General features: G+C 40.2%; 1 protein-coding gene across 9 annotated transcripts in view; it reads right to left on the bottom strand.

The window, feature by feature from the left end:
- Positions 1-26,914, bottom strand: part of PCCA (propionyl-CoA carboxylase subunit alpha) — a gene marked incomplete at both ends in the record, with an annotated part of 291,344 nt that overhangs the window by 172,167 nt on the left and 92,263 nt on the right. For all 9 annotated transcript variants that reach the window (XM_084234735.1, XM_084234738.1, XM_084234736.1 and 6 more), the window contains 2 exons: positions 4,937-5,015; positions 15,929-15,965. In XM_084234735.1, coding sequence (XP_084090861.1) covers positions 4,937-5,015; positions 15,929-15,965 — 116 coding nt within the window. The remainder of the gene's footprint in view (positions 1-4,936; positions 5,016-15,928; positions 15,966-26,914) is intronic.

Below are 26,914 nucleotides of genomic sequence, written 5' to 3'. Positions count from 1 at the left end.
ACATGGTGCGCAGACCTCTCCTGCCGCCCGCTGCTCCCCTCAGCAGTGTACTTCGGTCCTTCTGCCTGCTCTGCTCCCCGCTCTGGCTCTGGTGAATTCTCTCACCCTCCCGCGCTTCTGACTGTACCCAGTGCATGTATAAACAAAACAAACAAACAAACAAATAAATAAATAAATAAAACATGCCTCTATTTAAAAAAAAAAAAATAAAAAAAAAAAAATAAAGGTGAATGAGAGTGGCTACTTCCCTGAAAAAGCTTAAGAAAGATGTTAGAAGAGGGAGACACTCCTTCAGATAAAAAAATAAAGTCATTAATGGTTACAAGTTTTCCTTCCAAAGGAAAGGAAAAAAATCTGAAATTTTTACAGATTATGCAAAAATAAATGTCTCCTAAAGGAAGAAGCCAGGAGGAAGCAGCAGATTTTGCACACTGGGACATGAACAATTGGTGATTTTAGAAGTCACATGAAGATGGTATTTCCGGGCCGGTCTCTGAATTTTTCTGTAGATTTGGTTTTTCCAAATTAACTTGAAATATAGAGCAACTTTTTTTAAAATGAGGAGCATGCATCATTAAATCAAATAGTGTTATATTTTTGTCTCAGAGAGATTTATTTATCAAGTTGAAGAGACTCATACTAAATATAGGGGAACCAAATAAGACATCAAGGTAAAAAAAAAATAACAGTACAAAACACAACAAAGCAAAAACAGACAATTATAAATCAGAGACATACTACAGGGGAAGAGGAGCAAGAGAAGCACAGGGGACTGAGGTGATGGTGCACGGGTACCTTGGGGAAGGAAACTCTATAGGGACTACACCTGAGGGGAGTGGAGGGAAGCAAATATTATTTAAAAATGAACAATGATGTAAAAAAATAAAATTTAATTATTAAAAAAACAAAAAAAGAAGATTATTTATGTAAATACTTTATTAATTACCTGAACATCTTTTGAATCAATGTGCTATTTATTGACCGAGAAAGGATTAAATTGTTAACGAAAAGATGACCAATATATGAATGGACATAATAATTTTTTAAAATACTGAATACAAAATTAAAATTTATAGATTAACAGCAGCACAGAAAATTTCAGTGCCAACAAACTATGAGGCATAATCCCAACCATAAAAGAATACGTTACTAACAGCAGCCCTGGAGAATGACTGATAAGAAATCTGAGATCCTAATAAGAGTAATGAAAAACAAATGCTAAGGTTTTCAGAGTGGAATTGCCATACAAAAGAGAAAAAGAATGAGAAAAAAGATCAAGTCAGAAAATACACATCTCAAAAAACCACTAAGTTGTGTCTGACAGCTTTATTACAGCATTATTTCCTACCATGAGGCTGTAGCATTTTGCCCTTTCCAAAGATAGCCACTATGGTATCTCCCATTTCATGATTCATCTAAGTGTCTTGCCACTCCCTCATGATGCCCCTCCCCTCAAATCTGAGCTGAATGTGCACTCACTGAAAATCAACAGAAAGTGGCGGAGGGTCACCTGGGTGACTTCTGAAGCTGGATCATAAAAAGAAATACAGCCCCACTTGGATTTGAAACAACTGCCCTTGAACCTTGAGCCCCATGTTCACTATGTAAGGAGTCCAAAGCCACCACAGTGTGAGGAAGCCCAAGTCATTATGGGGAGGTCCATTGGCATTTAGAGGTTACGGATTCAGCACAAGAGATAACTTCGAAACCTGGGCTTTGTAAGATAAAAACCAAGTAAGATGGATCATGTGGTAAAAATGGGACTAAGTAGGCCTCATTCCTTTATTGTTGCTTCCACCCAGTGGGCCCCACTTCAAACATTCCACATAGCTAACAAAGCTCTGTACTATGTAGGTAAGTTTCCACTATCAACAAGACCAAGGCAGGCAGAAGGTTCCAGAGAGAGGTTAAGAACCAGACCATTCTTCTAGTAAACATTCTTCTATTTTGAAGATAAATGTCTTCCCTCTGGCCTTGACCTCTCAGCATTTCCCAAGAAATGTTCAAGTAAAGCAGAGTTGCGGCACATAACTCTAATTCACATAAATCAACACCAAGACAAAGGAAGAATATGACCAAAAAATAAAGTACCTGTCACAGTGTTCAGTCATCCTCGAGTACTCTCCCCCAGAGCCAATCACGCAGCAAGTCCTGTTGCCTCTACTTTCAGAATTACTCTGATTGCCTCCAACATCACACCGGTGAACCATTTTTCTGGATTATTCCAACAGCCTCTCAACTGACTTCCCTGATCCAGAGTTCATGATTCTGGGGGGCCCTCCCCCCGTCTATTTATCAACAGAACAACTGAAGTGATTCTTTTAAAAACCTAAGTCAATCTAGAGAATGCATATATAGAAGTTCATTATATTCTTCTATTTCTTTGCATGTTTCAATTTTTTATAGTTTAAAAAAAGGATAAGTGATGTTAGGAATTTGTTGAATTCCTATGATTATAAGTTCTCTACTCGGGCCTCCCTGGGGGCGCAAGGGGTTAAATACCGCACTATGAAGCAATCCACAGCCTCTGCAGCACAAGTTCAATCCCCGGCAGGCCAGAGAGCAACCCACATGGCAAAGCAGATCTCCTGTCTCGCCCACTGCTCCCCTCAGTAGTGTATTTCAGTAGATCTGCCTGTTCTGTTCCCCACTCTGTCTCTGGCGAATCCTCTCACCCCCCTGCACCTCTGGCCTGTACCCCCCAGCTCTTGTTTGCATAAATAAATAAATCTTTAAAAAAAAAAAAAAAAGAAGGGCTGTTTTGAAGCCTAATCGAAAGTTAATAAAAAAAAAGTTCTCTACTCAAAACTCTCCAGAAGCTTCCCATCTCACTACAACAACCTACAAGGTCCAACACAACCTACCCTCTTTACACCCAAGAGCCCGCAGTCCATCTCCTCTATTCTCCCTTCACTACCTGGCCACTGTGTCAATCCTGGATCTCTCAGGAGATGCCCAGGAGTCCTGCACATGCCTTTCCCTGGAGTGGATCCTTAACTCTATGCTGGAATGTGTCTTCTCTGTGAGGAAAACTCTGACAAGTCTGTTTAGCATGGAAATCCCCTTCAGTAACAGCCATGGCTCGCTCTTCCTCCCTTTATTTTTCTTACACCACTTACTGCCTTCCCCAGTGTATGTCATGAATCCCTTTGGTGGGTAGAATCACACAGCCTATGAGTCTCTTCTCAAAATAAGGCTTAAGATGATTTAAAATACATGAAGAAACATGCATAAGAAACAAATTTTACTAAAATATAGGTATCAAATAAAAAATAGGTATCAAATAAAAAAAAACTAAGTTGGGATGTAACGCACATGTTTTTTTACCCATTAATAAGCTGCAATGGCAGGTCTACTAATCACTGTAACTTAGAGACAGCTAAAACTGTGATGTAATCATCTGTGTGATTTTCTAAACAGTAAAAAGTTCTATAGAAACTACTTCCACATTAGTTTGCTGCCTATCTTGAAAGAAATGCTAAATTCCTGTAAGAGGCTAATCAACAAAATAAATACCTTTTTTCCCTCAGCCAAGTTCATGAACCTGTCCTGAATTGTATGGATCCATAAATTCAAAGGGTAAGAACTTGATTTAGCATATAAACTCCAGGGAGGAACATTTCATTTTGTCTGGTTTTGTGCATGGCTCTATTTCTGGAAACTAACACAGTGCCTGTCACACAGCAGGCTCTCAACAAATATTGCCAATCCACACAACAGGTTAATTCTTGCTGGCTAAACTTAAGATGGGAAAAAGAATGTGATGTTACTTCGGTCACAATCTGGTATCAGAGTCACACAGAGAGAGAGGGGTTTAAAGACCTGTATTTATCATATAGCAGCTCCCCTTAACATGAGCCATGCACTTTCTCTGAAGCACAACCAAAGAGACAGTGGTGTTCTGAGATGACACTCTCAAGTATAACATGGTGTTTCCCAACAGATTTTACAAGATAATAAGGATTTTCACCTTAGTTATTCGCTTTATTACCTAATTTCTGAATTAGGTTTGTACTAGATGATTTTCACACTAACTACTCCAGATTTCTCTCCAAGAGATCTGGGGAAGTGGGGATGAAAGGAGAAAAAAAAGGGAGAATCCGAATTAATCAGGTGAAAGACCAAATTCCTTCTGAACGGAGAAAGGGCAGGAAAGGCAACATCTACAACAACGAATAAATGATTTGTTTTCATCCCCTCCTCCAAAAATACTCATACATTTCTCTTGCTGGAGTACCTGAAAATAAATAACACAAAGCTGAATAGAGCTTTTTAAAATCTGTTCATATTGGGGAGTTTTTAGAAAATATTTCTTTTCAAATATTGAGATGTCAACCAATGCCTTAGGATTTTTAAATTTTGTCTTTAAAAAGTTACTTTTGATTTCTAACAATATTAATAAGAATGTTCTACGTTTACAACAGAGCACACTACATATGTAGAGGAGATACAGTAATTTTAAATTCAAAAGGAAAATATATTTCATACCATAAAACTATCAAAGTAGTTCACTACTTCTGTAGACAAAGGAAAGCAAGTGCACACTGAGTACATAAACAAATGAGATCACGACTGCTTTTCAATGTATTGGTTCAAATCTTTTAACTATATTCATAATTCTACAGCTAACTATCAGTAAATTCTGCTTAGAAAATAGAATCATGAGCATAATTTAAATACACTGGGGAAAAAAACCAAAAAAGCAATCCTTTGTTAATATTTAAGAAAATAAAAACCTATCTATAATAGGATAATCATCAAAATATAAATAAGGAAATTTTCTGCAGCATTCCAATTATTTCTCCTATCTAAAGGAGTAACAATTAGATGGCTGTTGTATTTCTTCCTTTATGCTCTTGGTATCTGTTTACTTGTCAGTTTAATAAAACTGGTAACTGCAATTTTCATCAAAAGTATATTTTGGACAGCATCTCACCTGGTCTCTTCATCATCCCAAGCGATTCGCATGCCTTTCCCGCCGCCACCTGCTGAGGCCTTGATCATGACAGGGTAGCCTAACAGCAGGGAAGAATTAGACAGAAGTTCAGACTTTGATCATTTGGATGCATGAACATGACAACTGACCACATGTTCAATAACGCAGAAGACAATAACTAATTTATTTAAAAGTTCCTTTCTTTAGAGTCAGGAAAATAACACAAATGGATTGATAGTGGGTAAAAATATTTTTTAAAAGTGAGTGTGATTATTTTAAAAGGAAAAAATCCGTTTGTATCGATAAACATAATATTTTCCCTAGTAATGATATAAAAGTTTGTTTGACAGTGGAATCCAAAAGTGGAAGTGGATACAGATGAACTAACCAAAGATATAAGAAACAATTTACACAGCATTAAGGAAAAACACACTTCTATTACCTATAACTCGCCAAAACTACTGTCTGTATGTTTAAAAAAATTAAGTTCTAAAAAAAAATTAAATTAAATTCTCTCTTTTCAAAAGTAGTACTTCATGGGTAGTTGAGGTATTTTTATCTAAAAAGTCACAGGGAACTCCTGCAGTTTTTATCAGCAAGAACTGACAGGATAGTTTGGGGGAAATCAAGCTCTCACTGTTAAATTATGGGCTGGAGCAGAGGACCCAGGGCTGCCTGATCCCAATGGAGAAGCTACTACACTATTTCTTCCATTCAACAAGATGTGTCTGGACTGGTGGGTATTATGAAAATACAAAACAAAGTCTAAAAAAGGGTATTTTTCCCACGGATTGGGCTGAGGGTGGGGGGTGGGTGGAGATAGTTCTAGCTCAAGTTTTGTAAGAGAAAATACAATCATAAAATGGCCATTAGTATCAGGACTGAGAATTTGGATACGTTATTAAAAGGAAAATTTTTGACAGCACAACTCATCCGTAATGGTTTATCAAGTTACAGTTCCTTTGTTTAGAAATTTTCTGAAAATGTGTGGAGATACATGTCTGAGCCCACTTACTTATGCTCTTTTCTGAAGAAAGCAGAGGTCACTGAGCCCTCAGAGGACTCTTCCTGGCTGTGATGCTCCAATAGCACTAACCTCTTGCTATAGGATCTTAGAGGAAAGGGAAAGGAGGGTCAAAGGTCTGTGGCTTTTGACCTCTAAACTACAAAGCGTCATCTACACTTCGATTTAGTTAAAATGGAACTTGTTTCTTCTTAAGTGTTTAAAAATTGATTCAATTTTTTAAAATTCTAGTCTAGATGCTATTTACACGGGCTAGCGTTTTTTAAAACAATGCTAAGTGCAGCTTGAAGAAGAAAGGTAAACATACTGTTCTCATATCGGGAGCCTTGCAATCCAGGAAGAGAAAAAGCACCCAAATAATTGTATCATCGGGGATCCAGGAGAGAAAGGGAGCCCAGGGAGGGAAGAGTGTAGGGATTAAGGAAAGCATGGGGCACAAAGGGTGGATGAGACCAGGCAATGAAGGACGAGCAGGCCTTGAACACTAGAGGCAGGAATCATGGGGAAAACACAGAAGCAGGAACCATCGGACAAGTGCAAGAAGTGACTGGAAAAACGTAGAGTATCTGTAGGATGGCGGAGGAAGAGAGAAATGGAAGCAGACTCTGCCCGCTGCCGTTCCTGCACAAGAAGGGCAAGCAGACACGAGTCCTGCTGGTTAGGTGGAAATCAGAAGAGGAGGAGGCGTGTAGCTTTGAGCAGTGAATAAACAGCATCTAGAAACGAGAGACTGATATGCCAGCTATCCTGTAGGCAACGGCTTAAGGTCTTTGTTCAAACAAATGGGTCCGTAACCCATCAAACATGTTGTTTATTCATCAACCAAACTATCCACATAAATAGGAACCAGATGAGATACGCTACCCACATCCCATAATCTCTACTATTTTCAGTTCCCTCGAAGGATTTGGAAATTTGCAGTCACTCTGATTCCAGTACTAATCCCATTTTAGTTGCCAACTCTGGATCTTAGACTACATAGGGATTTGTGAGGTTCAAATATTAAGACTGGAGGGTTGGATTGCACTCAGTCGCAAGGAACTACGATTCAAAATAACCTGTCAACAAGAAATTATTCTATGTTCAGAAAAGATGAGAATCACTTAGGCAACAGGGCAATGTGTGTTAAGCAGTAACAATATGGCTCCCCTCCAGCTCCTCCACGGAGGCAATGCAGCCTTAGACATGCGAATCCATATAACCCAGGAAGGCAGGTCTCTCTGAGAAAACTCTAGCAAGACAACTAAACAACTAGGAGGGAGGGAGAAACTGGCACCAGTCAGTGATATCACATTCACTATGTCTTAATCTAATTTTTGAGCTATAATTGGAAATAATAGAAGGGTGAGGTTTTCTACTCAATTCATGCCAAGTCAACACACTTTCGACCGCACATATTTTTATGCAGTCACCCTGCCTGGAGAGCTAGCCGTTCCAACAGGAAGGAAAAGAATATTCCACACAGCTGATGAGAAGTAATAATATCCAAAGCCCAGTCCCTCATCCCTACTTTCTAACTGTGTCTCTGCGACTATAAGTAGAGTAAGTCAGGGGGTGTGGGAACTGGAAGAAAAAGGGAAAAATGTAGATTCAGTTAAAAGGTGATATTCTAGGAAAAATCAGAAAAGCCCAAATTGAAGGTCCTGGCTGCCCTTTACTATCTCTCATCAGGACAGGAAATTTCTACCAGTGACCTTCCCCTTTCATCCCTTGGAGTATTCTTTTTTTCTAAAGATTTATTTATTTATGCATACAAAAGCTGGGGTGCAGGGCAGAGATGCGGGGAGTAAGAGGATTCATTAGAGACAGAGTGGGGAACAGAACAGGCAGACTGACTGAAATACACTGTTGAGGGGAGCAGCAGGCAAGACAGGAGAGGTCTGCTGCACCATGTGGGTTCCTCCCTGGCCGGCTGGGGATCAAACTCATGCTGCCAAGGCTGCGGATTGCTTCATAGTGTGGTACTTTAACCCCTTGCACCACCAGGGAGGCCCCTGGAGTATTCCTTTTGTCTACAATGAATTTCTTTATTTTATATTCTTCAACTGACATATATTTGAAACCTTCTTTAACATAACAAAATTCTTCCAGGTTTTCAAAAAGGGACAAATCTCCCGGCATGAAAAGATTGTTTTTAATAAGAAAAACTCAGGTCCTGTGCTATTTGCAAGTTTCTCCTGCCTTCTTCAACCTCTCCTTGGACGCCACTGCTACTGCCTCCATCACCTCCCAGCCTCAGAGGTAACAACGCGCAGCGCCAAGGAGGAAGAAGTCTCCGTCCTTTACTCCCTTTCTGTACAATTAGAGAAATTAATGCTTCCAAATACTACTTGATTTAAAAAAAAATCCTAAATATTTAAGATACATAAATCTAGGTTAGCAAAGTTCTAAAGAGGTTTTTGTTCCTACTTTTCTGTACTAAACCTTCCAGCGTGGATTTAAGCTGCAGGTTGAAGCTTCTTCTCTGATTTCTTTTCCTCCCAACAATCAGCCATCTTGCTTTCCAACACAAAGCAGCACTCTTTAACTCTACCATCAAATTTTTATAAAGCAAACTCAAAAATATATACAGAATCAATTCTATGCTTCAGGGCCTCCCTGTTGGTGCAAGGGGTTAAGTCTCAGCACTACGGAGCTAGCTATTGGTAGCCACTGCAGCACAGGTTCGATCCCTGGCCAGGGAGGTGACCCACAAGGCGCAGCAGACCTCTCCTATTTCACCACCAGCTCCCCTCAGCAGTACATCTCAGTATACCCGCCTATTCTGCTCCCTACTCTGTCTCTGGTGAATTCTCTCATCCCCAGTACCGCTGACCTACACCCCAGTTCTTCTATGCATAAATAAGTCACTCTTTTTTTTTAAAAAAAAAAAAAGGCTAATTTGTAAAGAACATAAGATGATGCAATCGCCAGTGTGAAATCAGTAAGGTTCAGTAAAATAATCCTCATACACCTGAGTCTTATTTTCCTACAAACTTTTACTAGTCTAGCCTGATGCATTCAAGGGCAGCCTATAAGAACTGATGAGTAGTAGTCATTAACAAGAACATACTAAATTTAGTTGAATAATCCTAGATCTTTTTCTTTAAATTATCAATTTGCTGAGACTTTATTATGGTTTACTTTACTATTCCCAGGTATCTCATTACAAAATTGGAGATTAAGGGAAGATCAGAAAATTATGTCAGGGCAAGGTCTATAAATACGGGACGGGGGAGGGCACTTTAAAATGTACAATTACTTAATTCATTTGAATATTTATATACATTTCCATTTAGATTCATTCACTGAAGAACCTCTTGCTGAATGTGTATTCAATGATGAGTATCCTTTTCAGTACTAAAAATATAAAGGAAACTAACCCATGGCCAATTTTACTATAAAATAATCAAGTGAACATAAAACAATCATGTACAAAGATAAACTTATTTAATTCAGGGAATACCACACTATTTTTTAAGAGACGAACAATTCATCAGAGGCAGTGAGATATTTCCATATCAAACTAATTTCTGGAAATGTTGCAGGACAAGGAGTATACTTCAGAAGCTACCGTTCTAGCACTATTTTCTCCTTTCCTTTATTGTTTTTTAAATATTTATTTATGCATGTAAGAGCTGGGGCACAGGCCAAAGATGCGGGGGCAGGGGTGAGAGGACTCACCAGAGAGAGTGGGGAACAGAACAGGTAGATTGGCCGAAGTACACTGCTGAGGGGAACAGCCGGCAAGTCAGGAGAGGTCTGCTGCGCCATGTGGGTTGTGCTCCAGAGGCTGCGGATTGCTTCATAGTGCTGTGCTTAACCCCTTGCCACCAGGCAGGTCCCTTCTCCTTTCCTTTCAAGATACTTTATAACTCAATCATTCACTCACTCACTTTTCCTTTTAACAGTTATTTGAGAAAAATGTGTATACTTGTATTGTTGGGTAGAGTATTCTCTCATATATACATATACATATAATTGGTTTGTAGTTTATTCAAGATCTGTTTATTGATCATCTGTGAAGATATTCTAACCATCATTTATTTAAAATGTGGTCTTGGGGCCTCCCCGGTGGCGCAGCGGTTGAGTGCTGGGTTGCGAAGCTGCCCGCAGCCTCTGCGGTGCTGGTTCGATCCCCGGCTGCTCCCCGGCCGCCGGAGGAGGGTCCCACATGGCGCGCAAACCTCTCCTGCCACCCGCTGCTCCCCTCAGCAGTGTATTTCGGTCCTTCTGCCTGCTCTGCTCCCCGCTCTGGTGAATTCTCTCACCCTCCCGCGCTTCTGACTGTACCCAGTGCATGTATAAACAAACAAACAAACAAATAAATAAAAACATGCCTCTATTAAAAAATAAATAAATAATAAAATGTGGTCTTGAAGTCTCCAACTATTACTGTAGAACTGTCTGTCCATTCAATTCTGTCTATGTTTACTTCATATATTTAGGATCTCTGCTATTTGGTGCATATATGCCTATAAAGTTAATACCCATCTTTGTCTCTTTATTTAAAAGATTTATTTATGCATGCAAGAACTGGGGTACAGGCCAGAAGTGTGGGGGAGTGAGAAGATTCACCAGAGAAGAGTGGGGAACAGAGCAGGCAGATGTACTGAAATACACTGCTGAGGGAGCAGCGGGCAAGTCAGGAGAGATCTGCTGCACCATGTGGGTGGCTCTCTGGCTGGGGATCAAACTTGTGCAGCAGTGGCTGCAGATTGCTTCATAGGTTGTGTCTTAACCCCTTCCGCCACCAGGGAGGCCCTCATCTTTGTCTCTTGTAACAGTTTTAGCTTAGTCTATTTTGTCTGCTATTAGAATAGCCACCTCAGTTCTCTTTGTTACTATTTGCATGGAATCTACTTCTGTCTCTAGATTTAAAGTTGGTTCCTTGTAGACAGTAAATAGTTAATTCATGTTTTTTATCTATACTGCCAGTATCTACCATAGTGAGGTGTCATTTCATACCCAGTAGGATAGGCCATAATATTGAAAAAAGAAAACAGCAAATGTTGACAAGATGTGGAGAAACTGGAATTGTCATTCACTGAAAGAAATCAGACACAAAAGGTTACATATTGTATGATTCCATTTATATGAAATATCCAGGATAGGCAAATCCATAACTAGGAGATAGGTTGTGGTAAGAAGTGAATACTAATGGGTAAGGAGTTTCTTTGGGGCATAATGGAAATGTTCTAGAATTTAGACAGTGTCAACGGTTTCAAAACTTGTGAATATAGTGGGCCTCCCTGGTGGCACAGCGGGTTGAACACAGCGCTGTGAAGCTGTCCGCAGGCTCCGTGGCGCCGGTTAGATTCCCGCTGGCCAGGGAGATTCCCGCATGGCACGGCAGACCCCTCCTGTCGTGCCCACTGCTCCCCTCAGCAGTGTATTTCAGTCTTTCTGCCTGCTCTGCTCCCTGCTCTGTCTCTGGTGGATTCTCTCACTCTCCCGTGCCTCTGGCCTTTACCCCAGCTCTTGTATAAATAAATCTTTAAAAAAAAAAAAAAACTTGTGAATATAGTGAAAATTACTATATAGTACAATTTTAAAGGTTGCATTTTATAACACTTAAATTTTGCTTCAACTTTTAAAATCTAAACTTTAGTAGTATTAACATCTAGCTCAGATTGTCTCCAGCGCTGAGGGGTTAAGGATCTGTGTGAAAGGAGCATGAGGGAATTCTCCACAGTTACACAGATGTGTGAATACATCAAAAAGATTTGTTCCCATTACTATACACAAATTTCACCTCAAAGAAATTGTGTACAAATACTGAACATGTTCATCTCATGACATTTGTTGATGTAGTTAGTGGGGCACGTACTAACATACGCAATGTACTTTGAAATGTGCCAAAAGAAAGATGGATGAGCAGATGGAGAGAGAGATGATAACACAAATCTAGCAAAAGATTAATAGTGGAATCCTGGAGTTGGACAGGAAGGTAAAGTTCTTCCCAAGTGCTGTGTGACTAAAATTTTTCAAATTAAGGGAAAGGTTAACAAAAAAAGAAAAATGCCCAAAAGTCATGAGTACTCTGCTGAGATTTCGAACAGAGGTATATGACAGAATGGCTGACTGGCAACCTCAGAGTGTCTTCTCTTGAAGACATGACTTGTCCAAGATAGAAAGGCTTCAAGGAGCCACCTATGTGAAGACATCAGCAAAAGCCTCCCAGGCCCTCCTTACCCACACATAAAAAGGCTATTCTAAGACCCTGAAGTTTGGTGTGCTCAAGAAACAATATCTAGCGACAAGGGTTGAGTGATATAAAAGGAGAGTGGAAAGAAAGGTAGGTGCCAAATCATGTGGGTCTGCAGACTGTAAAAGAATTTTGATTTTATCTGTGTCAAAGGGGAGTCAGTAGAGATTCTAAAGCAGGGATGGAGTGGGATGAGAAGGGGTGTGTCCTTATTATTTAGTTTTAAAATAGCTTGCTGGCTGCTATGGGAAGAATGGCTTTGAAGTGTTTAGGAAAAGCAGTAGAGAAACTATTGTGATGCCCTGGCCAGGACAATGGAAGCCTGAATGGGAGTGTTGGTGGTAGTGAGGACAGGGATTAGTGAATATGGGAGATATTCTGAGTGAAGAATTGATGGGCTCCATTGAAAGATTGACAATAGGATGACAAGGGACACCAGAACAGATCCTGGGCTTTAGCTTTAGCCACTGAGTGAATACAGTGACATTTACTGAGATGTTAAAACTAAAGGAGAAGCAGGTTTAAAGTATGGTACACGGGAGGATTAGAAAAATCTTCTTTAAATTGGGCGTGATTGGCGTTGTGAGAAAGACCAGAAAAGAATAGAATCACAATAATCTGGAAGTTGTTAAAGGGCAGGTTTTAGATTTGTAATTTCTTTTTCTTTTAAGAATCAATTTTGACTTGACTGAATTAAAGTCCTTTAAGCCAGGGGAAAAAAATCAAACTTTAATGCAAATCAAGCTCACTGATTTGTAGTCTACCTGGGAGGTTAAAGATAAATTGGGAATCAAGAGCCCTGTGTCTCTAAAGTTAGAGAAGTCAAGGGGAAAAAAAAATCAGGAGCTAGAACGAGGGTGACAAGGAAGACAAAAAAGAAACAAGTACGTGGAAGTAACACATTAAGTCTGAACTGCCTCCCCCAGTCAATGATAAGAGACTATCTATCTGCTTTCACATGTAACATGCTCAAGTGCCTTCCAGTATTTTACACAAAGTGGTGACTCAAATTTTAGTTCTCATCCTCTAATCCCATTAGTTTAGCCAAAGTATAATGAAAAATCCATGGCCTTTGGAGCTAAATAAATCTAAATTTAAAGGAGGCCCACTGCTCAGTAGCTCTGTGACCTTGAGCAAATTACTTACCGTTTCTAATCCTGAGTTTCTTAAATGTAAATGAAAATAATTAACCCAAGAATTAGCATTAGAAATAACAGTCACAAAGTGCCTGCTACTTGGAAAAAATGCTCCATAAACAAGAGCTACTATTATGTAAAAGGCACCTAATTCATCAATGCTCAATGCAGTTAATTTCCTCCTTTAGAGCACAGATTCCTGTTTCCAGAAGAGAAGTAAAGACAAGGGAGAAGACCAAAGGGAAACACATAAAAGATGACAATTTCATTTCACCAGAGAAAAATGCAAAACAGAGAAATCTAGGAATAGGTATGATGCGTGGGCAGTCTTACGAATGGACAGGTCAGAGGCTTGGTTATGATTTAGCTGTTTAGAACTAGAAATATATTTTCGCATGGAATCGATGTTCAGCATTCAACTCTTAGATAAACTCACAAAATCATCAGTAATGAAAATGTGATGTATCTCAATAAAATTCGTAGCAAGCAAAACCAGTAAATTACCAAATACAGAAAACCAAGAGGCTTTAATAACATGTCATTTATTTTAGACATAAGCACTTGAGGGAAGGGTTTTATGAGAGGTTTCCGTGGTGACTGAGAGGGGGTTTTCAGGGAAATTCCAAAACCTTTATAAAGCTGATGGCCCTGGTTCTTTATTATGTTTTATTTTACCTCAAATTTTATGGCTTCCCCTTCTTTCAGTAAAAGAAAACACTAGCTCTCTTATACTTAATAGCCATGATTGCGATCATTTATTTCACAAATGAGAGGAGTAACTGAAGAACAAGAAGGTAGAAGACAGGAAAGAGTCACAAAGGATGTGCCCAAATATAAAGAAAAGAGCCTTAGGTTGATTAGGGAACCTCAGTAGTAAAAAAAGTGAAAAGAGGGTAAAGCACAGCATTAAAATATGAAGGAAGGAAAACCAAGTGATGGGAACTGGCAGAGTCCCATATGATTCCTGGTTATTTTAAAGATCACAGGTTTTGTTTGTTTTGTTTTTTTCAAGATAAAAGATATGAAAACAAGCACAGCAAATGCAGCCTGCTCTCTATACAAAAGAAACGCTCAAGTTGAAGATTCATAATTTAAAACACGGCACGCTAAGGTAACACAAGACGTTCCTCTAACTCCTTTTTATTTCTCTAAATTCCTCCAATCTTCTGTCCTCTTTTTATAGCTACTGTTGCAATGATATTATTATGCCCTATTATGTAGATAAGAAATATGTAAACTGGGGTTAGAAAGATGACTCTTCAAAATGAGAAGTCTACAATGGAATAAGATGAAATTATTTTTAGAAAGTCTCCTCCAATGCTCATAGGTATGTTTCATGCCTCTTAAGTTAACGTTAAGGAAGGGTAATGATTTCAACCCTCAGAGAGAAGCTTTTGATTTTCTCAAAGAAATAAACCAAAATCAGCTTTCGGGTCATGCAACTAAGGTTGTGAAATGTTTTCTGAAAATGTTGATGAGTCTGAAGAAAAGACTAATGAAGAGATGTTGTAGTTCAAAAAATAATATTTTCTTGGGCCTGACCTTAAATCCAGAACCTGTCTCAGTAAGAGAAAATTTTGCAAAACAAATAAACGAAACACACTTAATAATGTTTTGGCCAAATCCATGTAATTTAGCCAGGCCCACCTAGAACCAGGGATGCAAAAAGTCCAACATTTTCAGACCAGAACTGCTAAGTCAGCTGATCCTTTTGCAAAGAATGCACTTTCACATCTTTCTGTAGATAATAACTATGTAAATGTCAAATTAAATGCTCTCCAAATGTATAAAGTAACTCTAACTGTTCAATCTTAATGAGAAAACAGGACCCAAAAAATGTTAATGGGGGTGCTGAAAAGCTTGACCTGCTGACTGCAGGAATGCTGACTCTACTGGCTGTGAATTCCTCTAATATCTCTCCTGTAGCTACAAATTCCTATCTAATGTATACAAATAATAATTTGATTTTGAAACTTGTCAAGTGATTTAAGGGCCTTGTTAAGCCACGATTACAGGTATGTCCTTATGCATTTTCCTACTTAGTAGACACTGAAAATACAATTGTTGTCTTGAAAATCGGGAGTATTTTATAAAAATACAAAGTTGGGAGGCACTGCCTCTGGGTAATGACACCTGAAACTGCCAGGTAAACAGCCATTAAGATGCCCTTCCTTGCCTGCTACTCCAGTGTAGAATATGCAATTGCAAGTTCCTACATTGCATTCTCTTTCCTATCAAGATTATTAAATTGATAGCTAGTATCTTAGGAAAAGGTTAAAAATTTGAAGAGTTCTGTCAAATGTGATATTTTTATTTAATCACATGTCCTTAACTTGAATAAGTTGCATTCAACTTCATACATATAAATTTACATGACATTCAATCAAGAATTCTCAAGACAATTCCTTCTTTTAATTAACCAATGATTTCATCTTACAACGAGTTGTAATTAGGTCAAATTACTCTCTAAAGTTCACTTTAATTACAGAATATGGTAATTCTGCTGATAAATTCTCCCAGAGCAACAGGTCATCAAAACCTAGGACTATTCAAATAGTCTTTGCACTATGGGAATGACTTATTACCTATTTACTCTATCTGCAGAAAGACATAGAAACTCTACCAAAGTTAATTTAAGAACTTACCAATTTCCCTTGCAATTCTGACAGCTTCATCTGCATCCTGTAAAAGCAGGAAATGAGAGCCAACATTAATCCCATCAGCCATTGCACCATGTCTTTAGGGCAGTCATATATTGCACTACTGTCTCCTCTGATTCATTTAATGCTCAATTTTACAACCTTCTAACTCTTTTCATTCAGAGAAATGTAAAATTAATACCATAAGTGGAATGTAAATTCTACCTCATCATTATTATATGAAGAAACTCAAAGCAGTTTGAAATGAGCTGGCAGGAAGCTCTACCAGAATTGCCTGATGATTTGGTGCAGTTGCTGGGATTTAAGAGCAGAATTTACATGTTTACCATCAATACTGAATCATAAATCAGATCATTAAAGCTTGTCCACAGCCAGCTTGTTCCTGTCCCTCTGCCTTTTCTAGGTCATGTTTTCCTAGATTCTGTCAGCAGGGGGAGTTGATTCTCTATTGTTTGGGAGGAGTTCAACAGATTTTCCAGAAATAAAAAATTTCATTTCCAGTATCTACAGGAATTGCCAATATTCCCCCAAATATTAATTTAGCAACCTCCATTACTTTTTCTTTTTTCTTTCATCTTTTTTTGGATACATATTTTATCTTCAGTTACATCTTGTTCCCAAATGAAAACCTTAAATTCAACTAACCAATCCTCACAGTCAAGAAAATGCACTCCACAACAGTACAAGGTAAGAAGTTATGAATGTAAAATTATTGCTAACCATCAACCAGTACCACTGGGACTTTTAAGTAGCCGAAAGGACAAGAATTTCCCTTGAATCTAAGTCATTCATCGATTACTAACTCTCCCTCACCATGTCTAACACAGGATACATTTCCCCATTTAACAGTAAAGAGAAATCTGAAAAGGTGTTAAGTCCAAGCCTCCTTCTAAATTAATTTCTTAAAGTTCAGTGATGTAAACTAAACTATGACTAGGAATGACAATAATCGTTTGAAACAATTAGCTGGTAAGAATGTTTGAATTTTTTAGGAAACTCTTTTAAAACACCAATGTGAAGCCTGACAATTTTTTTTAAAGCAAAGCTTTTTAACTAATACTTTAAAAATGTAGAGTAACCATGTTAGAATCCCCTCCCACTCCACCCCCCAAAAGGGGGTAGGGGATGTTTATAACTGGTTCATTTATGTCTAATAAAAAAAATCTTCCTTAAAAGTCTTCAGTACCTAATAACATCCCCTGAAAAAGGAGGTTGGCAGGGGAAGTTGTCAGAAAAATTTAATTTCCTTTCATTAGCCAGTCTGCTCCACAAATAGGTGCTTGTTAAGTTCAAAGCGGTCCTGAGAGCGACATCAGTTTTAAGTCTTTTTTTTTTTTTACTCCAAGCAGTCACATCTGCTAATGAGATTTTCCAAATAACAATTGTTTTCAAGTCAGAGATAAATCTATACTTCTACCCTCCCCCCAAAAATCAAAGTTTACTGCTTTATTACACCTTGCTGTTTTTGCTGACCCTACATTCTCCAAATTTTAGCTTAAAGGGATAAAAATCCATGAAAAGGGTCATTTAGGAATGTTAGTGGTTTCCACACATTGAGTTTGAAGGTTCTTTGTTCCAGCCAGTGACAGTTATTGGAGAATACTTCCCCTTAATAGCCTCTCTGTCAGGAAGTGTTAAACCCGCCAAATGCGGACAATTAGTGCCTCCCGAACAAAATACAGGAAGAGTGTGGCTGATGGAAACTGGATTATAAGAAGCCTAGAAGGAAAGTTTTCACATGTCTTTTTCAAAGGGCAAGTGGTACATTTGCAAAAGATATTGTGAGAGAAAATAAACCCTGCCTAAGAAGTATGTTACCTCGAAGAACTGACCAGGCGGCAAATGCAGAGAGAGGGCAAGGAGACTCCTCCAGTCCCGTGTTGTCATTAGTTTACATTTACACACAGCACAGCTGTCAGGGCTGGAGAGACACAGCTACACAAAGCAAACTGCTCCACATTCCAGACCTGCCACCAATCCAATACCTCTAGCAACTGCCGCAAAACACCCTTGTCTTTTAATTTCAGTTTTCTTACTATGAAAAGCAAATCCTACTAAATCAAAATCCCAGTAAAATCAAACTGCCTTAAAAATAAATTTTCACTTGTCATTTGTTCCTCCCCAAAATATTTTACTGAGGACATATTATGTACTGGACCTTAAAAAACTCTTATCAGTTTCCATAATAAGCTATTAAGTATACCTATTCAGCTCCCATATGTTCTTTCAGCATGTGGAGTTTTATTATCAGGCAATAAAATACTACTTTTAAAGAGAATTTTTTTTAAAACCCCACAGAGCTCCAAATTCAATGAAGCTGACACATCCATCACACAGCCTAACTGACTTCCCTATAAGGTTGACTGTAGGAGGGGGAATATTTAATGAAAATTGGAATTCCCAATCATCAGGAAAAATGGGCAAAGGATTAGATAAAAAGTTTACATAAAAAGAAACTGAAGGGGTCTCCCTGGTGGCACAAGGGGTTAAGCACCACACTATGAAGCATCCGCAGCCTCTGCAGCACGAGTTCGAGCCCCAGCCAGCCAGCGAGCAACCCACATGGCGCAGCAGACCTCTCTTGACTCACCCGCTGCTCCCCTCAGCAGTGTACTTTACTTTAGTCAGTCTGCCCGTTCTGTTCCCACTCTGTCTCTGGTGAATTCTCTCACCCCCCACATCTCTGGCCTGTATCCCAGCTCTTGTATGCATAAATAACTAAATCTTTTAAAAAATAAAATAAAATGCAACTGAAGAGTTTAATTTATAAAACAGGTTCACCTTTAGCCTCATGGACTAGATTTTGGTTTCTAGATCTACTAATTACCTTCCTAATCTAGAGTTTTTCTGCACATTGTGTAAATAGGTAGAGGACCCTATCAAGGGTACAGACATGCAAAAACAAGAATGAGACATCAGTTTTCATCTAAGTTTGAGACTAGCCTGGACTGATGACTTGGAAGACAAAGAAAGTCAACTCGCATCACTCATCCAGTACAAAATGGGACAATTTTTTTTCAAAAGGGAACTGTCAGTTATCTATCAGATACTGGACACATTTTGACTCAGCTATCGCATTTTTAGGATATTAGCCTCTGGCTCATGCATGCACATAGACAGATACAGAAAGCACTTGGTTGTTTTCAATTTGGTGGCATTTTGATGAGGAAGCCTGAAAACAATTTCAACAGTCTTCAATAAGGAATTGGTACCATAAATGGCACATACATAAGCTGGAATATTACATAGCCTTTAAAAAGCATGAGGATCATCCACATCTTCTTATTCATCTAGCTATACATTAATTCAACATATATTTAGTGGACAATACTACATGGAACTTAGAACCTAATGAGAAAAACAGAAAAGAGAGCAAACAAATCAAGTGAAAATTGAAATGATGCTACATGAAAACAAGTAATACTGAGGGAGAGAGTAAAAGGGTCACCCCACCCGTTCTAGATAAACTGTTCAGAAAAAAATCCTTCTGAAATCAATTTTCAACTAAAAACTGAGGATAAAAACAGGTAGTCCTGGGAAAACTGGGGAGAAAGGACTCTTGACAGAGTCCTTCTACGTATTTACATAATGTGCAGAAAAACTCCAGGAAGGTAATTAATAGTTTTAGAAACCAAAAGCCAGTCCATGAGGCTAAAATCAGCCCTGTAAGGAAGTGCAGAGGTCAGAAGGAAGTGGGTGTGGAAGGGCTGGCCTACTCAATCTCAGCACAGACTCTAAATACCCTACACCCATGCTCCAGGTGATGACCCAGGGACTCAGGTTTTAGAGGGCAAATAATTCTCTAAAGATAACAGCACACACTCTAGGGGAAAAAACAAGTGGTAGGGTAGTATATATAATGTGGTCTTATTTACATTAAAACAAAGCACCTGCGCATGTGCATAAAAGCTTATGAATGGACACACATGAGAAATGAGAAATGCAGCCTGGGTTAGTGCCAGAAAGTAGGGTCAAAATTGGGGAGAAGAGGCACTTTTACTATCGTTATATTGAGGTTTTTACCATAAGGTTCAAAATGTCATACTTCAGACTTTCATAATTGTAAACTCAGATCAGCAACACTTGAAAGTATTATTCAGATTATCTAATGGTTTCACCCACCCTTCCACCTTGAAGCCATCAGGAATATGACATCAGCGATATCATTTGATTCCATGGCTCGAAGTGACAAGTCACTGGGGTTCAACACTCTGCAGTCCCAACCAGTATCAGAGGACGTCATATTCGGGTTTTGACATTAACTCCCAGGGCCATTAATGGGAAAAGGGTTGCAGGAAAGCATTAGGGTGTTTCATTCTGAAATAGCAGTTCAAGAAAAGGAGAAAGAGGGAAGAAGCCACCAGTATCCATTTCCTTCACACCAAGGGAGCTCCACTATCCAAACCAAGAACAGTAACAGTGAGAAACTGATTTGCGAGTGTTGGGATGGCTGGGTGATGCTGTGATCAGCAATATGTAGATCATGAATATTAAAAAGAACCAACTAAAATCAGGTGGCTTCCTGCAAGCCTCATGTACTTGAAAGTGCTCCATGGCACCCACAGCGAAGACAGCCAGGCCCAGCGCTGATGGAGACAGCAGCATCTCACAGAGCGATGGCAACTAAACCTGAGTGATACACGCGCAACAGTGACTGACACCCAAGAGCACCCAACTCAGGTTGGCAATTGCTAAGGTAGCAGCCACCACCCCAAACTGGCAAGGTTGCCGCCCCACCCCACTCTTACCCCCAACCTGGCCTTGGTCATCACTCATCCCAGGCACCTGTGTAACTGGCATCACACTTCAAACTCGGTGCCCTTCCAGGGTCAGATCTGTGTCCTTGTCACCGTTGGGGAGCGGGAAGAAGGGCAGGGAAGGAAGCAAAAACTAACAAAGGCAGGCTGATTCAAATCATTCTCCCTGGAGGCTAAACACCCAGTATATTTCTACAGTGATGTCAGTGTCACACACAGACATATGGCCTCTGTCTTCAAGGACACTTCTCTTTTCTCACTTGCTATGTACAGCTGCTTACCAGCCCTGAATTCTCCATAGCCTGAAAAGAGCCCAGCTCTCACTCAGATGGGAAGCTACTTAGGTTTTAATTTTTCCCAGCCTGTTCTAGAAAGAACAGCAACTATTTTGGGGGGAAAAAAAAATTGTTCAAGATCACTGCTTCAAGACACTATGGGTGTACCTGCTTGCAAAAAGCATCCTCAAAACAGTCTGCATTCGTTTAGAAAGGAGAGCAAAACTTCCAACCATCCCGGGTGGATGGTTGCTTACTGCAAGCTAGATGGAAGACCACTTTAATAGACTTCCAAATCCTTCTAAACCTTAATACACAGTTCTCTAACGATAAGACATCCTGATCAACGTAACTGAATCTTTTCTCAAAAATATAAAGCCTTGAAGGCATCATAAGGAAAATCAATGACCCTGGTAAAGTTTAGCAGGGGTAAGTATAATGATATTGAAGACAGTACTTCCTGATTGCTAGGACACAGCTTGTTTTCAGTTTTTGTTTTGGTTTTTTTTTTTTTTTTAAATGATTCCCTTCACACTAACTGTTTTTGTTCTTTGGCTCTTTCTGCTAAAGCAGGGCTCAGTTTTTTTTAATCTGGCTAATTAGGTGATAAAAAACAATTACTGCTTTAAACCTACACTCATCATTTGTAAACCTCATTCAAATAATACATTACCATACTCTGCTCTGGAATGTAAATGGGTATTCTGTTCTCTCCTAAGGACACTAGGACTCACAGAAGTTTAATGAACTTTCCCCCCAAATTAGTATGCTAATAGGTATTACAACCAAATGCAAAAATTTAATCCCTGGTGATTCCTCCCTCTGCTTCACACCTGACATCTAACGGATCACTTAACTCTTATGAATCATCTTCCACATTCTCTCCACTCATCTCCTTTGCCCCTTCGGAATACTTTGTTAGTAGGTCCAACCATCTTGCCTGGACCAAAGGAGAGTGCTCTGCATCTACCAAAGGTACTGGGCACATTTTCATCATTCTAGAAAATATTACTTTTCCAATTACACCATTTGATCATGTTAACTCTTCTACATGAGCCATTCGGAGGTTCCCAGAGGCACAAGAGTGACCTTCAAGAGCAGCTGCACAGCACCCAAGGCCTGATTCCCTCTCCAGTTCTCCCCCCTCCCACATACCCGCAGTTTTCTAAAACCCCCCTGGTCAGGAAGCTCTGAGCTTTTGCATTAAGATGTTTTCATTGACCTTAGAAGTGTGTCTCCATCATAATCCTTGCTTTTTAGCTAATTCACTAATTTTTAAATTTTATTTATTTTCTTACATCGTCCATATTTGGACAGTATTTGATTTCTCCCCTCGGGTGTGGTCCCCGTGGTTTTCCCCCCACCATAACCCCCCAGGTCCCATCACTGCTGTCCCTTGTGCTCTCCCTCCCCTGTTCTGACCCCTCCTTGCCCTCCCTGCAGGATGCCTCACATCAGTTCGCAAGTTTTGTCTTTTTTTTTTTTTTTAAAGAATTTATTTATTTATTTACACAAGCACTGGGTACAGTCAGAAGCACAGGAGGGTGAGAGAATTCACCAGAGCCAGAGCGGGGAGCAGAACAGGCAGAAGGACCGAAGTACACTGCTGAGGGGAGCAGCGGGTGGCAGGAGAGGTCTGCGCGCCATGTGGGACCCTCCTCCAGTGGCCGGGAGCAGCCGGGGATCGAACCGGCACACTGTAGAGGCTGCGGGCAGCTTCACAACCCAGTGCTCAACCGCTGCGCCACAGGGGAGGCCCCGCAAGTTTTGTCTTTTTCTCGACCTTTTGGCTGATTCACTATTACTCGGACTTTAGGCATCATTCAGATGTCACTGTCATCAGAAGATCCGCAGCACACCCTAAAGTGGGGTGCGTGGCTCCTGCTGCCTCTCATGCACTCTGGGCTTAGCATCATTAAAATGTATTAAATTGCCCAACTACTTGTTGTCTCCCTAAGGGGACTCGAAGCTCTTAGAAATCAGGGTCTGCAGCTTGTAATTCTTTGCTGAACAAGCCGCGAGGATTGCAAACCCTGTTTTCCAACAGTTTCAAGTAGACACTCTTCACTCTGCTGTCCACTTCCTAAGAGGAAGCTAAGGGGGTGTTGAATAAAACAAGTTTGTTCAAGGCAAATACTTGACACCAGATGGGTACTTGAGAATTACATTTTAAAACATGAGTTTCTCACTCATGGAAAGGATGATTCAAGAGAAGTTCCTGGAGGCATTTTAAGTGCTGCACCCAATATATTCAAACCATCTCCACATAACCTTCATGTTACATGCTAAAGATCCAAATGAGAAAGTAACAGAAGTTTTAAGGAGAAATGTAACAAATTAAAACCATTTCAAGCTGCAGGTAAAATTTACTTGGGGACAAAAAAGTAGAGTATAATATAGTTTCCAAGAAAAAGAATGCAGTCTTAAAAATACCACAGGCTAATTAAAAAAAAAAAAAACACACAGATTAAAAAAATTATCTATAATTAGCACATACATTTTTTCCAATGCCAAAGTATTGCTAATGCAGTTGCTAAAGCCACAAAGTATTCCAAAAATTTACACTATTTATTTGCATTAGCAAAGCTCTATCTGCATAGATGCCTGCAAAAGTAATCTCTTATCTAACAAATCTAGACCACCACATGTGAAAAGCAGTGTAGTTCCAGTGAAGGTGGGGCTGCTACACAAGAAATGTCAAGAATCAAATTTAAAAATATGTATGAATAGCCTCTGTCAGAAAGAATTAAAATCAAACTAAAAACAAAGCTAGTCTTAACGCCATCAGAGAAATAAAAGGGTATTCCCTCATCATTTTTAAATGCTTATCTGCAACTATAACCTACAGGTTCAGTTGTGATTTAAATTAAGTCAGACAATAGGTGTTAAGAACGTACACCACAGTCAAAGCTAACACAGATAATGAGACCCCATCATTATCCGAGGATGTAACAGGATCTTCAAGATCATCTAAAGCATACAAGGAGACAAACTTGAAGAGAAGATTTCTTCTACTTTCCTCTATTTTTCAACCTGACAGAGGTTGCAAATTCAAATGTAGATTGTCACATGAAGCCTCCCCTGGGAAAAACAAAAACAACAAAAGAGGCCTAAAGAATCTGTTGAACAGCAAAACCCAGATGCTTACCTAACAGCAGAGGAGACCTGGGAACGTCCACTGAGATGTGTGCAAGACCCACGAAAGCCACAATTCAAAATGCCAGATTCAAAAAATGCTGGTTGCTCTGATGTCCACTGAGTCCCCTACTTAGGGGTCCCCCCAAGCACAATGAGGTAAGTCTCACTTTGGGTGGAGATTCAATTTCCTTTTCAGGAATCTTAAGAATGAGGAACCTTTGTATTTTCTGGTCAGATTTGAAAATGTTTTGTAATGGAAGAAACCCTCCTTCTATTAACAAAACCTACCTTATTAGTAACCAAATATCCTCAACATTTTTAAGTCCCTAAGACCATGATCATAGGGGTGACAACAGACTTAGGACCTGAAGTTCATGGTCCAGGTGGGCTCTAAGCAGCCAGTGAGCGCAGCAGGTGTCATCAGACGGTACCAAACAGACAAATGTGTCCTTGGGCTCTGTACCAAAAACCTGGAGAACTTGCACCAGTGTCGACTGGTTTTGTTCATGGGATACCGGGTCTGGGAGAGATCTCCCCTCCCAGACAATGTGTTGGCATTGCACATTGTCAACTAGAGATGACCAACCTTTGGGAGGTGTCGGGGGGCAGGACAGGCAAGACATGAGATGCACAGGCGCCACATCTGCCCCGATGCCAACAGAGCTCCTGGTGTCGTCTCAGGTCCACCACTCTGCTCTCTCCGTGCTCTCATGTAGTACATTCTGCTTCTGGAACGTACTGACTCAGATTCACACTAAGTGGTATAGTTTCACCAAGGATAATTTAGAAGTATAGTAGATTCTTTTGTAAGCTTTTGAAACCAGTGGTTCATTTAAGAGGTACCTTGGGTAGAGGGGGAGCAAACCACCCAGTGTTCTACATTTTTCTTTATTTACATGAGGAAGCTTTCAAAAGCAATCCAGATTCCAAAATTGTTTTCTTACAAAATTCATAGGGAAGAGAAAAGGCAGAGGAAAGTGCAATGAAAAATGTGAAAATCTTACAGTCTCTGATGGCCTTTATCCTGCTACTCCTTTCCCTCCATCCTAAGTGCCCCTGCTCTTCCCTCCTCTGACCTGCTCTCCATTTTCTCCAGCTGGCCAGGACCCTCGAGCAACATTCCCTCTCAAATGAAATCCCTGTCAGAACAGGACAAGGTTCTTCTGCTGAAATCTGAACCGAGAGGCATTCCCGAAGGCATTCCAAGCCTAAGCAACATACACAGAGATTATAAAGAAACAGACTATTCTAAGACGTATAATAGAGTCCCCTGGTTTCTAGAAACTGGTCCATATTGCTAGTAAGAACCTCAGTGTGAAAATATTGGGGGGAAGGATGACAGACCCTCAGCGTGACTGGAGACCCCTAATCACGTAAGAAACAAGAGAGGGCCTCCCCGGTGGCGCAGCGGTTGAGTGCTGGGTTGCGAAGCTGCCCGCAGCCTCTGCAGTGCTGGTTCGATCCCCAGCTGCTCCCCGGCCACCGGAGGAGGGTCCCGCATGGGGTGCAGACCTCGCCTGCCGCCCGCTGCTCCCCTCAGCAGTGTACTTCGGTCCTTCTGCCTGCTCTGCTCCCCGCTCTGGCTCTGGTCAATTCTCTCGCCCTCCTGCGCTTCTGACTGTCCCCAGTGCTTGTATAAATAAATAAATAAATAAATCTTAAAAAAAAAAAATTAAATACCAGTCTTTGGAGAAAGACACCTGCAGATATTATAAACAGAAATGACAATGGAAAAACAGTTGTTCCATGCTAGCCAAGAAAATGGAAAACAGAATGGGCAATGTTACAATAGTAAATCAATGCCCATCAACTCAAAAGGAAAAACTGCTCATTATTGATACAGGTGGGACGCTGTTAGCCATAAATGCTGCTGCTGTGGCAGAGCTCTCTCTGAGTCAACCAACTTCCGGAGAAGGGGTATCTCCAACACGTTCCTTGCACTTGGATGTCCCTGTGGTCACAATGGACTATCAGTCAAGAAACAGTCCTTTTCCTACGAGACACTAACTGACTCGCTTCACAAGACGGTCACGCGGTACAAGCAGAATTTCCAGATCAAACGTGCTCCTGAGGGCCTCTTTCTTAACTCCAGAGAACATGGCTATTCACCAGGGCAGAATGACGCTGCTCCAGCCCAGCAGTCCCCTCTTCACTAGACCAAGCCCCAACTGAGGATCTGAAGACGCCTGGGTTCTTTGTCACAGAAACTTACAATTGTACTGGAGCTGAACAGATTGAGTTTCGGAATGACCCACCCACCTCCCAAACCTACACAACCCGGTCAAACTAGAAGGGAAAGAACCACGGATGAACACTCACTGTTAGACAAAAAAGGTCTGTCGTATTCTGCCCAGGGTCTTTCTGGCATGACCAGAAGGCGTTTTTTTTACTTGGAGGTCAAGGAAGGACAAATCTGGGGCCAACCTCACTGGGGGCGGGGTGGGTGGGTAAAACTGACTTCTTTGTGGCTGTGTGTCTCAGGGCTCTACTTTTTGGCTGGCTCTCAGATCTCAGATGGCTTAAAGCAGCCTGCGGTTCACTACCACATGGGATCCTCAAAATGGTTCCTTATTTCATGCTTATTTCAGCAACTAGAATCCTATGTTCCAGTCTGATCAAACAACATAATGCGACAAGACAGAATAACAGGGGGGATAGTAATTAACACTGCCAGATACTGTAATGGAACACCCCATCCCCTTTAATGGGTGGAGATAATCTAACCTAATTAAGGAAATGGCAAGCCATCACCCTTTGCCATACACTATTAGTCAGCAAAACTGATCCCAGGTTCTATCCAC

Source organism: Talpa europaea (genome assembly GCF_964194135.1).
Source record: "Talpa europaea genome assembly, chromosome: 6".
Taxonomy (NCBI): Eukaryota; Metazoa; Chordata; class Mammalia; order Eulipotyphla; family Talpidae; genus Talpa; species Talpa europaea.
This window is presented reverse-complemented; position numbering and strand designations above follow the sequence as displayed.